The 13,579-nt window shown below is 40.0% G+C and overlaps 1 protein-coding gene across 7 annotated transcripts in view; it reads left to right on the forward strand.

The window, feature by feature from the left end:
* The window catches only part of LOC137297002 (lysine-specific demethylase 5A-like), a 49,273-nt gene extending 36,204 nt beyond the window's left edge, over positions 1-13,069 (forward strand). For 4 of the 7 annotated variants that reach the window (XM_067828936.1, XM_067828935.1, XM_067828937.1 and 1 more), the window contains 13 exons: positions 87-237; positions 765-882; positions 1,660-1,806; positions 2,476-2,684; positions 3,153-3,291; positions 3,747-3,926; positions 4,500-4,649; positions 5,408-5,579; positions 6,396-7,019; positions 7,747-7,961; positions 8,651-8,900; positions 9,253-9,501; positions 9,966-13,069. In XM_067828936.1, the coding sequence (XP_067685037.1) occupies positions 87-237; positions 765-882; positions 1,660-1,806; positions 2,476-2,684; positions 3,153-3,291; positions 3,747-3,926; positions 4,500-4,649; positions 5,408-5,579; positions 6,396-7,019; positions 7,747-7,961; positions 8,651-8,900; positions 9,253-9,501; positions 9,966-10,936 (3,575 nt within the window). In that variant the 3' untranslated portion in view covers positions 10,937-13,069. The remainder of the gene's footprint in view (positions 1-86; positions 238-764; positions 883-1,659; positions 1,807-2,475; positions 2,685-3,152; positions 3,292-3,746; positions 3,927-4,499; positions 4,650-5,407; positions 5,580-6,395; positions 7,020-7,746; positions 7,962-8,650; positions 8,901-9,252; positions 9,502-9,965) is intronic. The other 3 variants (XM_067828939.1, XM_067828941.1, XM_067828942.1) reach the window with 1 other exon arrangement.
* The last annotated feature ends 510 nt before the right edge of the window (positions 13,070-13,579 follow it).

The following is a 13,579-nucleotide window of genomic DNA, read 5'->3' on the forward strand; positions in this document are numbered from 1 at the left end:
TTAAAGAGCTGCAAAAATCCTGATGCTACATTGTCTAATCAATGTTCACTCACTTCAGTGCTAAAAATCAGTGTATCTTCCAACAGATTTACAAGAGTTGAAGGATTTAGTCACTGAGGCAGAGGAGAAGAAATTTCCTGACAATGAGCTATTACAGCAGCTCACAAGTGCTGTGAATGAAGCAGAAAAATGTGCCAATGTTGCCAACCAATTGGTCAGCAAGAAAGTGAGAACAAGGTACGCCATGAATGTCATGAAAGTTATCTCCCCTTGTTCTGAGTTATTCTGGGTCAGAAGTTACAGAAATGTGATACACTTTATGATATGTGTACAAAATAGGGTGTTTCATTTCACTTGCATTCAATAAAAGGAATTATATCTCTTAATGTATTCAATTCAGTATTCATGGTCATTAAAATAAAAATGTCATGAATTATTTACAGAAAGTGTGGGGTATTTTAACTTGAAGTCAGACCCATTAGTTATTTATGAAGCAACATGTGCAAAATGGAAGAATTCCAAGCCATGCTGTAGTGTCACTTTGCCTTATGTTCATGTCAACCAAACCATTTGCCTGAAAGTAGGAAGTCACGGACAGGACTGAGATTTTACGTCACTGTTGACAACTTGCCGGTTTGGACAGCTTCCACTGTAATGATAATCTGTGATCTGTAAATATATTTGCCTTGTATTCATTATGGCCATAGTAGAAGATGAATTTATTTTGTTAAATTCTTGTGAAAAGCATATCATTTATGTTTCAGGAATCGCCAAAACCTGGAGGGAAAATACATAGCCAAGCTAAATCTGGAAGAACTGAACATCTTTCATGAACAGGTCATCAGTCTGCCATGTGTGATCATGGAAGCCAAGCTTGTCAAGGTCAGTACAAGTTTTTCGCTTCTCTGTGGAGCAAAAAGGTTCAAATAGCTTCAGTTGTCAGTAAGTCATCAAAGTTGTTCATTGGGCAGGGAGTGTTTCTTCGCCCTATGAGGATGATAACCTTTGAGAAAATGGAGGTTGTCAAACCAATGTTTCTGTGCAATGGACATTACCTTCTGGCTGATTGATTGTAAATCGTAAAGTTAGTAAGTTTATTATCACAAAGTCCATCTGCCCGAGATGATGGAGACAGATTTTCTAAAATCTGCCATAGATAAGGAAATCAAATTTGACATGAGTTTCCTTAACATGAACACTTTGATGTAGTTAATAAACAAAAACTGTGTTTTGATTCTTTACAGAGTTATGGCCCATGTTTCTCAACATAATGCACATTATCCCCAATGGGGACAGATTTTCGCAGAAACTGTTTCTTGCTAACAGCTTGGGTATCGTTATAGGATGGAAGAACGAATTGTTTAACAAAATAGTAACATAACATTGTGGGAGGGGATATTGTAGACCGTGTCTTCATACTTAATTGAAATCAATTTTGAGACTCATTGATATAAAACAAGAATCTGGGTGGGTCTTTGCAGGAAGCAATTACCCGTGCAGAGTTTTGTCCACTGGATGTTAGACGCCACTTATTAAGGGTTTCAAACCACTGGTTTGCCCATTTAGGATTATCAGTTTGGAGACGGTGATTACTGGATCGATGGCACCATTCCCATATTTGTGCGTTTCAGCAGCTTAACATCACATGCTTAATTACAGGAACTGCTTGACAAGGTAGTCAAGTTCCAGACAGAAGCTAAGGATGCCTTGGATGCTGAAACTCCAGACTCAGAGAAGTTAGAAAAACTCATTGAAGTTGGAATTGTGCTTGATGTTGATCTCCCTGAAATACCCAAACTTAAACAGGTGAGAAGCGATATCTTTGTCATTTAGGCAAAGGTAATTAGGTAATGATGGAATCTTTTGAATTACTGAAATAGTTACCAGAAGATGAGAGATAGTTGTCGTCAGTTATAGTGAGAACTGTGACCCATTGATCCTTTTCAGAAAGCTATTGTAGTGCTACAACTGTTGTACCTCCTATACTGTAACACAGACTTATGACAGTTTGCACCCTTTCTGAAATGGGGCCACGATCAATATGTTGAGTTTTTGCTCTGTGATGCTGAAAACTCTGTGTTATATGCGTATGGTAACAATTACATAAGCTGGCAAATAATCTTTTACAACACTGTTCACCCACCTGTGTTCATCTGTATTAGGTTACTTTGTTTTGGTGTTGTATAAAACCTCAACGAGCAAAATGGTGGTAGTCTTTAAATAATCAAGTCTGGACCAGACTATCCATTGATCAACAACGTAAGCATAATTCTACACTGTTGGGATAAGGTGACATGACCTAGTAATAAAATGTTCAGTGTCTATTGTTAGGGGATCTTCATAAGTAGTAATTATTTTATTGTGGATACAGGTGTTTTTTGCTTGTTTTGAGAAATGATGCCTTCATTATGCATTGACCTATCTGCAGTCCCCTCTTGCACTGCTTCCCTTAGTGTTGTCACATGTTGTGTGCAGGTATTACAGCAAGCTAAGTGGCTGGATGAGGTGAGGAACACACTGAAGGACCCACCCAATGTTACACTGGAGGTGATGAGGAAGTTGATGGAGTCAGGGGTGAGTCTGGCCCCCCACTCAGCTGTAGAACGGGCCATGGCGGACCTGCAGGAGCTGCTGACTGTCAGTGAGAGATGGGAGGAGAAGGCCAGGATTTGTCTGCAGGCCAGGTACTCACTCACTGTTGGAGTGTACATCCAGTCTTGCACATTACTACTCACACTATAACTTATGTTGTATAGTCCTCACACTATATACAATACTGGCTGTTATTGTACTATATATGATACTGGGTGTTATCACAGTGTATGGAATACTGACTTAAGTATTAAGTGTTAGTATGAAGTTACTACCAAACAACAGATCATTAAAGGGAAGTAACACTTGATGTTGAAAATGCTTAGATTGTCTCAGTGACAGTGGCATTAAAAGGGGGTTATGCCACTTTTTGCAATATTCCAGCAATATCATGGCAGGGAAACCAGAAAGTGGCCTCAGTCTTTGAACCTACATGGAGATTTGAGAGTGAATTGAGCTTCTAGGCTACCTCACCACTCTTCACATTAAGATTGTAACTTAAAAACAACAACTAATAGCAGTTACAAATGAATAACATATAGTTCCTTTTGGTATCGCAGACCAAGACATGTGATGACCACCCTGGAGGCTATCATCTGTGAAGCCAAGGCTATACCTGCCTACCTGCCCAATGTCTGTGCTCTCAAGGAGGCTGTGAGGAAGGCCAAGGAGTGGACGGTCAAAGTTGAGGCTATCCAGGTTTGTTTGTTGTGCAATGTTACACTCAACAGTATTGTAGTTTTATGTAAGGGGTCTGTAAATGATAAAGTCTAGACCAACAGATCAACGTCATGAGCATTGATTTACTCGGTAGAGATGCCTTGACATGTGCTGACCAGTCAAGGCATCCAGGTAGTAGCCTCTAAAGACAAGGTTTCTGAAGAGTAATTCTTTCACGGATCATCATAGGTATATCCAGGTAAGTCTACACCATGAGTTGGTTCACCAGGTGATGTACCCGAACTTGATACTTTGTGGGTTTTCCATGTCCTGAGTGCAGGATTACTGAGATGAATTGATATAGATAAAACATGAAGAAGAGAGCATGTATGTACAGCAGTTTAAGTGTCCAAGCCAGTAATCTCTCCATATCATGGACTTCATTGGGGGGAAGTGGCATTGATTAAGCTTACTAGCTTTATCTTCCTCCCCAGAATGGAGATTCCTATCCCTACCTGGACATCTTGGAGAACTTTGTGAACAAAGGTCGCCCGATCCCTGTGAGACTGGACTCGCTGCCTCAGGTGGAGTCACAGGTTGCTGCAGCGAAGTCGTGGAGGGAGAGGACAGCCAGGACCTTCCTCAAGAAAAACTCCACCTACTCCTTATTAGAGGTAACACACTCACTGTCAGTATGGCTATTTAGTGTTGGGAAGCCTCATATTGTCTCTTTCTGTGTTGTTGCTGAAATATTTTTGAAAATGATCAAGGACAACAGATCAGTAGCATAATCACAAGTGCCCAACAATATGAACAAAAACTGGTATATACTACTACATACATAAAGTATCGCATTTCCTCACAGCTCTTCAAGAACCGATCTGAACAATCACAAATGTTATAAGCTCTGCAATAACAAATCTGGGCCCATATTCTCATATGTTCATAGCCCCGAGAATTCTTAATTTTTGTCATAACCAATATGTTAGGAATGGCCTTAGGAATTTCGTAGGGCTACAAACGTTTCGTGCATAGCTAGTCAGTAGCATTACAAATCTCTTGTGCCCTGCAACAACAGTTGTGAGCTATCATAAATGCTGTAAGCTCAGCAGTAACAGAACTTAACAATCACAAATGCCATAAGCTCAACAATAGCAAATCTGAACCATTACTGATGTCATAAACTCAACATTTAGCTCAGCACTGAACAATCACAAATGCAACTTCAACTCCTCTATCGCCCACAGGTGCTGTCTCCACGGCAGGACATCGGCATGTATATGAGTGGGAAGAACAAAAAGAAGAAGCTGCGAGAGGGGGAGCGTGACAGACGGGAGAGTGAGAACAACAACACCATAGACATCAAGGTAGAAGAAACCCGAGACCCAGCAACCATTGTGAGTCCAATGTGTGGCTTACTTGGTCGTCTGTTAGTGCTCTTGTCATCAGTGCTTTATGGTAGCAGTACAAAAGCTGCTTTTTCCAACACCCACTGAAAAATGGGGTTTTTGTACTTTCACATTTTCCTTTACTTTGGCACGTTTGTGATTGAAGTGTTTGTGAATTTAAGTTGTGTGACAGTGTACGTGTCAGTTAGCTTCCTGCTTATGTTTCTATTCAATTGTCCACTTTCTAAATGGCATTGTGTAATTATATTCCATTACTAGCATAATGGGGAATGCTAAGTTATATGAGCGAACAACTTCTTTATTCCAGTTTCTTGTCTCTATATCTTATCCTTCCAGCTTCTAAATGCCTCTAAAGATCAGCAAGAATTTATATTCAACTTGACATTCATTATCTTTTCTTTTCATTTTTCAACACTTTAAATATCTTTTAATGTTTATGGCACTGTTTATGAAAATTTTAATGTTTTTTTAGTTTTGGAGAATCTACATAAAATTTGGAATTTTTGGTTCTGACTTTACTGACTTTTTTTAGTCCTATTTCTGACAAGGGACAAAGGATTTTGGTTCAAAACTGACAGTTCATATTATCATGTTTATTCAAAATACCAAGGAATTCTGTCAGTTGCCAACCAATAACTTAACAGTCACTTAATGAATTGGGTAACAGCTTCTTTGTTAGTAGGAAACTGTTTTGTAACCATAGTGCATGTCTTGGAGTTTTCCCAACAGATATCGGTTCATTGCAGGTGGCAGCCTTCAAAGTGTCGGAGCAGCGAGAGGTGGAATGTATGCGTGACCTGCGAGGGCGGAACCTGGACAAACTACACTGTCCTGAAGGGGAGGCCAAGTTCTGTATATGTCGAAAAGGGGCATCAGGTTTTATGTTGCAGTGTGAACTGTGCAAGGATTGGTTTCATGGTGAGTTCAACATTAGAACTGTGTGAGCGACATTAAAACTGTGTGAGAGGCATAAGAACTTTGCGAGCAACATTAGAACTGTGTGAGTCACAGTAGAAAAACTAATAGAATTGTGGTGATATGAAGGTTATGCATATTTCAGCAGGGAAACTATGTAGGCATCCACGTTATCTCCAGGGTATACGTTCCGATAAGTCTCCACGATATGCTGGATGCATCTACGGCTTTCGAAAGTTTTATTACCTCCCCTTGCTGGCTTCCCATACTCACAATAGCCAATCAGCTAAGTTGCCATTACAGCTGAGCTTTCAGTGTCAACAAAGGTTTGTTCACAGTGCAACTCAGATTTTGGAGAAATCAGACACATCATAGGTCCGAAAAAGGGGCAAGTTAGATGTGAATGGCAGCAGATATAGTCTATAATGACCTCTGAGTCTGCCAGGTGGATTATCAGGCAAGCATTGATCCAGCATATTAAATTCTTGTTGTGTAAATGGTGAAGTTAGGTGAACCTAAAGGGATCATGTGCATACAGTGACATTATTAGTTATCGCTTTGTGTCGAGAGAAATGCAGGGTTTTTTCAGTCCCGAGTAAGGTTGTATTATTAAGCCCGTCTCCACCCTAATACTATCTAGAGTACCATTGGCATTATGAACTGCTTCTTCAGTTATTGAAATGGTACAAGCCATAATTTGATATCTGGTTACAGTCATACAAGAAACATTATGGGCAAACAAATACAGCTGTTTAGATGAATAATAGATGAATTACCATCACATGTATTGTTGCTTATGAACTGTTTCTGTTGTTACAGGTACATGTGTCCCGTTACCCAAATCTGCCAATATGAAAAATAAGACTTCCCAAACAGCTGTGATGCAAGCAACAAAAGACATGAAATTTTTGTGCCCCCTCTGTCTCAGATCTCGACGCCCTCGTCTAGAAACTATCCTCTCTTTACTGGTGTCTTTACAAAAACTCCCTGTCCGCCTTCCCGAAGGGGAAGCCCTACAGTGCTTAACAGAGAGAGCCATGGCGTGGCAAGACCGGGCACGACAAGCTCTCACAACCAATGAACTTGCCTCAGCCTTAACAAAACTCAGTGTGTTGAGCCAGAGAATGGTTGAACAGGCTGCCCGTGAAAAAACCGAAAAAATCATTAACGCCGAGTTACTCAAGGCAGCAAATAATCCCGAACTGCAAAGCCATTTGGCTAGTGTTACTCAAAGTGCTTTCAGTGGAGTTCAGAATGGGACACCACAGAGAGAGATCAATTTGTTCAGTGTTGACATAGACAGTTCACAATCTTCCATTCCCATGTCCCCACAGTCATCACAAACTTCAGACGATATTTCCACCGACATTGACACCATCCCTGTAACTCATGGCAGCATGTCCTCAGAACATGCATATTCTTCAGTCTCTAAAGCCGCATCAAGTAAGTATGTTTTGAGTTTTTTTTAATATTATTATTATTATTGATTCATTGCTCAGTTTCAGAAGGCAGCAATTGGTCATAGTACTATTGAGTAGGATAAGGGTTATCAGCAGATGGGACAATTTTCAGTTGTTATGTATGTCTGATTGCAGGGGTGGTAGGGTAGCCAAGTTGTTAAAACTTTTGCTTGTCATGCAGAAGACACAGGTTCAATTCCCCATACGAGCAGGGGGTACCATGGGAAGCTAGTTTCTGTCATCCCTTACCGTGATATGACTAGAATATTGTAGAAGCAGCATAAAACCAAACTCACTCTCTCACCGTCGGATTGCATGGTATCATATACATTGTATGTTGATATTGTGTATTTCTGCTTAATTTTAAGTCAGTTGTTACGGATGCAAAAGAGGACAGGATATAAAGGATTATTTCAAAAGTCAACTCTTACATTAACAGAATGCATTTTAGGGCCATATCATCATAAGGCAAGTCCATTTTTCTGCAATAATGATTATGTATATAATAACCTTATGTAATGTTATGGTATGCTGAAGAAACAGTGTTTGAACTATATGTATCCAAAATTAATTTACAGAGAGTGTTGGGTCCTTTAGGATTTTTCTTGTAGTTGATGACCATGAGTGTACACATTAGTACTGCTGAAATATTGAAAAACAAGGTTTAAGACTTGGACTCTACTGACCCACGCTGTTCCCCTTCTGTTCAGCTATGACCCCCAGGAAACACCAGCGGAAGTCGCCGCTGGTACCGCGGCAGCTGGAGACCCCGGTGCTGGAGCTGTCCGAGATCGCTAAATGTCAGCTGGAGGAGCTGATGATGGAGGGTGACCTGCTGGAGGTGTCCCTGGATGAGACGCAGCATATCTGGCGAATACTACAGGCATGCCAGCCACGTCATGAGGAAAAGTTTATTGACTTTGAGGTAGGGGAGTTACTTCCCTCTATGGGTGTGGTGGGGTAGCTTAATGGTTAAAGCACCAGCTTCTCACACTGAACATGGGTTTGATTCCCCATATGGGTAAATGTTTGAAGCCTATTTTTCTGGTTCCAGACCCACAGATTGTTTCTTTCACAAGCAATTTCATAGCATGAAAAAGAATGTATCTGAAGGGGATTAATTTGTGTTTATGTTCGTCCCCCGCTGGAACTAGACGTACGTACGTACGCATGTCCGTACGTACGTCCCGTTTTTTGGTAACCCAATATCTCATGAACGGTTGTACCTAATGTCTTCAAATTTGTTGACAGCCTTCATTAGGGGATTATGCAGACACCAATCGATTTTGGGTGACCTTAACTTCTTTTTTTTCAAGGTCACCACAACTCTTTGAACACTCTTCAAACTCTTAGTAATGCAATATCTCATGAACTGTTGTACCCAATGTCTTCAAGTTTAATGACAGCCTACATTTGGGGATTAAGCAATATTGGGAGTAATTTTGGGTGTCCCAACCCACAAAGAGTACACTTACGAACTGTCGAAACTCAACAGTTCATTATAGGCTTCCAAATCTGATAGTGCTACAAATGCTGTGTGGATTGAAAACCAAGGATATCCATGTACCTGGAGAACAGTGATTAATGATGCATTATTTTCCAATGCTTATTCAGGATCCTGACAAGGCAAATGTAACGATGAAGGAACGAGGGGAGAAGGTGAAGAGGATAAAGAAGGAGAAGGACAAGATAAAAGAGAAGAAGATCAAGATGAAGAGGAAGAAGGAGGGCGAAGACAGCACAGGGGTTGTGGTTATCAAGAAGATCAAGGAGGAGGCAGGAGTCGAGAAGCCCAAGAAGAAAAAGATTAAAATCAAAGATCCAAACAAGGAAGTACTGGACAGCAAGGAGAAGGAGAATAAAGGTAAGGGCATTATTAGTTTCAGGAATAGTTTGAGTCTTGTCAGAGGACAATGGCATTCTACTTATCCAACAGACTGAAATATTCTGAATGCCACATTTTGACACCCATGAAGAACTGGGTTAGAACAGGAACCCATACTTGTTTTAAGAAGCAACTGACAGGCCCTCTTTGTGGACACATCATAGTACCCCAGTATGTTCATATTGTGATCACTAGATTTGTGGTTGAACTAAGTAACAAGATGCAAGAGGAAGATTAATTCCAGGAATTGTGTTCAATGGACACAATGTTCTTTTCACAATGAGACAACTTAAACAGGCTTTAATTAATCCATACTTCTTATTACTTACAGTTTCTGGTAAAATTAAACCAAAGGAGATTGGTGACAAGACCAAAAAGGAAAAGTGTGAAAAGCTGAAGAAGAAGAAGAAACTGAAGATTAAGCTTGAGGAAATGAAACAGCGTGGGGAAAAGACACCCACCATTAAGAAGATCCGTATTAAAAAGGACAAGTCCAAAGACGTGTTGGTTGTGGATGAGGATGATGATGAAGAGGAGAATGATGAAGACTGCTCAGCGGTGAAGTGTCTGAAGCCTGTTGGTGAGTGAAAAGACCTCTTTCCCTTATTGACACTTGGGGTAGAATAGATCATCAGCAACCGGATTGCCACGAAAGGTGACTATCCTTGTTATAAGAGGTGACTTGTGGCATCTGGTGATCAGGCTCACTGACTTTGTTGACACATGTCATTGGTTTCCATTTGTGCACATCAATGCTCATGCTGTTGATCACTGGATTGTCTGGTCCAGACTCACTTATTTACGGACCGCTGCCATATAGCTGGAATATTGCCGAATGCGCAGTAAAACTAAACTCACTTAGTCACTCACTCACTCTTGCCCTAATTTCCACAGATCTGAATTGTTTTGAAAGTCAACTGTTGTTCCCATGTACATATAGGCCTCCTGATACATTCACAATTCTTTTTGTGTTACATTTTGTCTAAAATAGGTATTCAGAAATATCATTGGGCTGAGTACTGATATATTGTATCTTCTTTGTAGGTGAGGAAGTGAATTGGGTGCAGTGTGACAGTTGTGAGAAGTGGTTCCACCTGCTTTGTGTTGGGCTCGGCAAAGAGGAAGTGTCCGAGGATGAGGAATATGTTTGCTTTCAGTGTGTGCAAATTAAGAACGGTGTGATACCCACCATCAAGCAGGAACCTCCAGATGAACTGCTGGCAACACCGGACAGCGCAGATGTTACTTCTACAGTCATCAATGGTAACGCTAATCTACCTCTGTCCAGTCAACAGGTAGATGGGAGTGTGGAGGACATGGAACTGTCAGCAACAGCCACAGTGTCTGATGTCCTGCAAGGGGTGGTCACAGATGTGGTCAATGCTGAACATGCTGGAGAAGTTATTGAGGAAGAGGAAGAGGAAGATGACCTCGAGGAAGATCTTGAAGAGGATGAAACTCATGGTGGTGAAGAACATGATGTTGAAGATGAGGAAGATGAAGAAGAGGAGGAGGAGGAAGAGGAGGTTGAAGCAGAGGTTGAAGTGGGAACACTGGATGCAAGTGCAACTGAGGATGTTACTCTTGATGATTCACGGGCTGAAGATATTGATGCTGATGTGGATGGAGAAGAAGAAATTGAAGGAGATGGATGTGAGATTGTTGAACTTGAGGAAGATGAGGAAGAGGAGGATGTTGAACACTTCACTACACAGGAATCTGAAGTTAGTGCAGCTGTGACGACAACTTCAGAAGCAATTTCAGCCACAGCTTCAGAAGTTGACTACTCTCAGTCTGTGGAAAGTGTAGACTCAGAAGTGGTAGAACGAGATTTCATTGGTGATGTGCATGAATCAAGTGTGGAATCTGCAAGTAGTTCAGTGTTGTTAGCAGACTCTTCCAAAGACTCAACAGCAGCAGCAGCAGCAGAGGAGGAGGAGGAGAACGGTGAAGATCATATGGACATTGAGGAAACTCCCTCAGAAGCAGTATCAAGTGTAATGCTGTCATCATAACCCTTACTTGCCATCGCCCACAGCAGGGACTATTTACAACTACATTCATTCATGGTTTGCTGGCAAAAATGTGGTCCTAAAGTGTATTTCCATTATTTTGAATGTATGGAGAAATTTGAGACATCGTGATGGAAATAATGTAGGAGTCACAGCCAGATTGAATGTATCACAAATTGAACTAACAGCTCCCAACAAATCCTGTGTGGTAGACGCATTTTGAATCCTGAAACAGATTATCACTGCACCCTACCAGACATGCTCTGATTTGTTTGTATATGTCGACACTGATTACCCTCCCTCTCATGATTCATAACTGTCCTCGTCAGTGAATGAAGATGTTTGTGTGAATGATAATTGTACAAAGGTGAAATTGTACACTCTATTAGCTGATGAATAATTTGATGATGATTTATGTGTGTTGGAATTTCTACTCTAATTTAACACCTACAATATATATGCTTAAGAAACCTACCTCGGTTGGATGACTTGACAGTAATATTCCTCTTGGTGTAACACCGGGTGTCTGTGACTGTGTTTTGCAATACTAATCTAGTTAGACTGCATCAAGAAACTGAACTAAACACGGACTACAGCCTCTTATGTGGTTGTCTAAAGGGGTGTGGAACCAGCTATGATTTAATTAATAAACTGAACTAAACACTGACTAAATCCTTTGATGTGGTTGTCTTAGAGCTATTGAACAGGCTATCATTTAATTGTATCACCTCAGCTAAACATTTCATTCACAAGATTTATCCTACAATGTTTTTGCTATAGATTAAAATAGTCATCTTTGATTAAAGGTATTGTCATTGTCAAAGTCTTTGAACAAGGTTAAAAATCAGGACATTGACTGTCACCCAGAGTTTTGCTTCAAGTAATAATACTTAATACTACGATAATATCCAAATGCTTTTTTTATTTTACTTTTTTTGGTGGGGAGTGAACTCACTGAGCTATTTGTGAATGTATTGTACCGATTAACTGGTTAATAGTAATTACAGTGAGTGGAATAATACTATAATGTAGGGTTGAGATTTTTCAGTGGTAGCGTATTCTTACTGAGCTAAGGCAATAGCCCCAAACAATTTCTTTTGACCATTGTGGGAATGTTGTCCCAAGAGAACTTTTTGCAGATTGGTTTTATCTACTAAAGACAGTTCATTATGTGATCATGGACATCTAGAGTTTGATATATTTTGTCTTGCCATGCACATCAGCTTAATATGATCCACTATGGCAAGCTGTCCTTGAAATCTTTTTGACTGTTTGTCCATGTTTTCTATATATTAACTTGAACGGGAGAGTGGATTGAATCTGTTAAGTTTAAAACTTAGTCTAAACCAGGTAAAACCAGTAAGAAAATATTCTATTTCAAGTATTGACTCTTTGGCTCATGCCTTTGACAAAGCTTTAAGGATAGTATTTTTCATTAACATGTTTCTTACCAAAATAGTTTTTCTATTGATATTGTACATGGCTACCGGTTAGAATTTTGTGAAAACAACTCCTAGAACATTTGTGGTAATTCTTGTGTTTCATTTTGTTGTGAAAACTCCACTGATGCAGTCCAGCTCGATAATGTAAATATGTCATCTTTTGTATTATTTATTTATGTATATCAGATTCATTATGCATGGTGTCATTAATCACTCGTCATTTATCTTCCATTTTGTATAAAGATCATAGCTTTTCGTCCTGTACATACCACTTTGCTTGTAGTAAGGTGTATCCTATAAAACATTGGTGATCTTTTACTGTGTCACAGAGACAATCTTAAAATGGTCTCATTTTAACCATTTACACCATTAACAGCGAATTCGATTAAGTTCACACCATAAACGTTTAGTTTGTTAGATGTGCTCATTAGGCAAGTCATGTTGAAGCCATATTGGTTTTCCTTTGGTTCACTTCAGTTCATACATCAGTAGGTTCACATGTGCCGGTCGGTCTGTTTATGTTTTTTTTGTTGTATGGTGGAGAGACAGCTCTTCAGTTTTTGTTGCTGATTATTTTACGGATTTGTTTACAATGTGGAAGACTGTTTGAAAGTGCTGTTACTTTGTCTATGCCATCATCACATCACTCGTTGATGCATGGCAAATGTATGAAAATAAACAGGTCTGACAACTACCTTGCTGCTTGTGTCTCAATTTAACAGCTGGAAGACTGTTGGGCAGAGAGTGTGTAGTCTTCCTCAAAGTGATCCTAATCCTAAGACTAAATCCTATACTTTAACATAGACTTATGGCAGTTGTTGCGTTAAGGTCTATTTGAGTGATGAGGCCCTGGGCCCTTATTCTCAAAACGTTCGTAGCCCCAATTCTTCACTTTAATCGTAGCCAATATGTTAAGTTCGTAGGGCTACAAACGTTTCAAGAATAGCTCTCCTGGTCTCAAATGAGTGAAGTTAGGCAACAGTGGTCACAGACTGTCCATGGATATGTGACCATTCAGCAGCTTATCTCCTGACAGTTTTGTAGAGTGTAATGTCCAAGTAACTCTCCATTCCGAAAACATTAAGGAACTGAGGCACATTATAGTGAATGGAGGGTTTAGGTGGATATTAGCCTACTCAAAGTTCATTGAAGTACAAAATGTATTGGTAATTTAATTAGCCAGATTTTAGGCAAAGAGTAGAGC

This window comes from Haliotis asinina, chromosome 9 (assembly GCF_037392515.1).
Source record: "Haliotis asinina isolate JCU_RB_2024 chromosome 9, JCU_Hal_asi_v2, whole genome shotgun sequence".
NCBI classification, from domain to species: Eukaryota; Metazoa; Mollusca; class Gastropoda; order Lepetellida; family Haliotidae; genus Haliotis; species Haliotis asinina.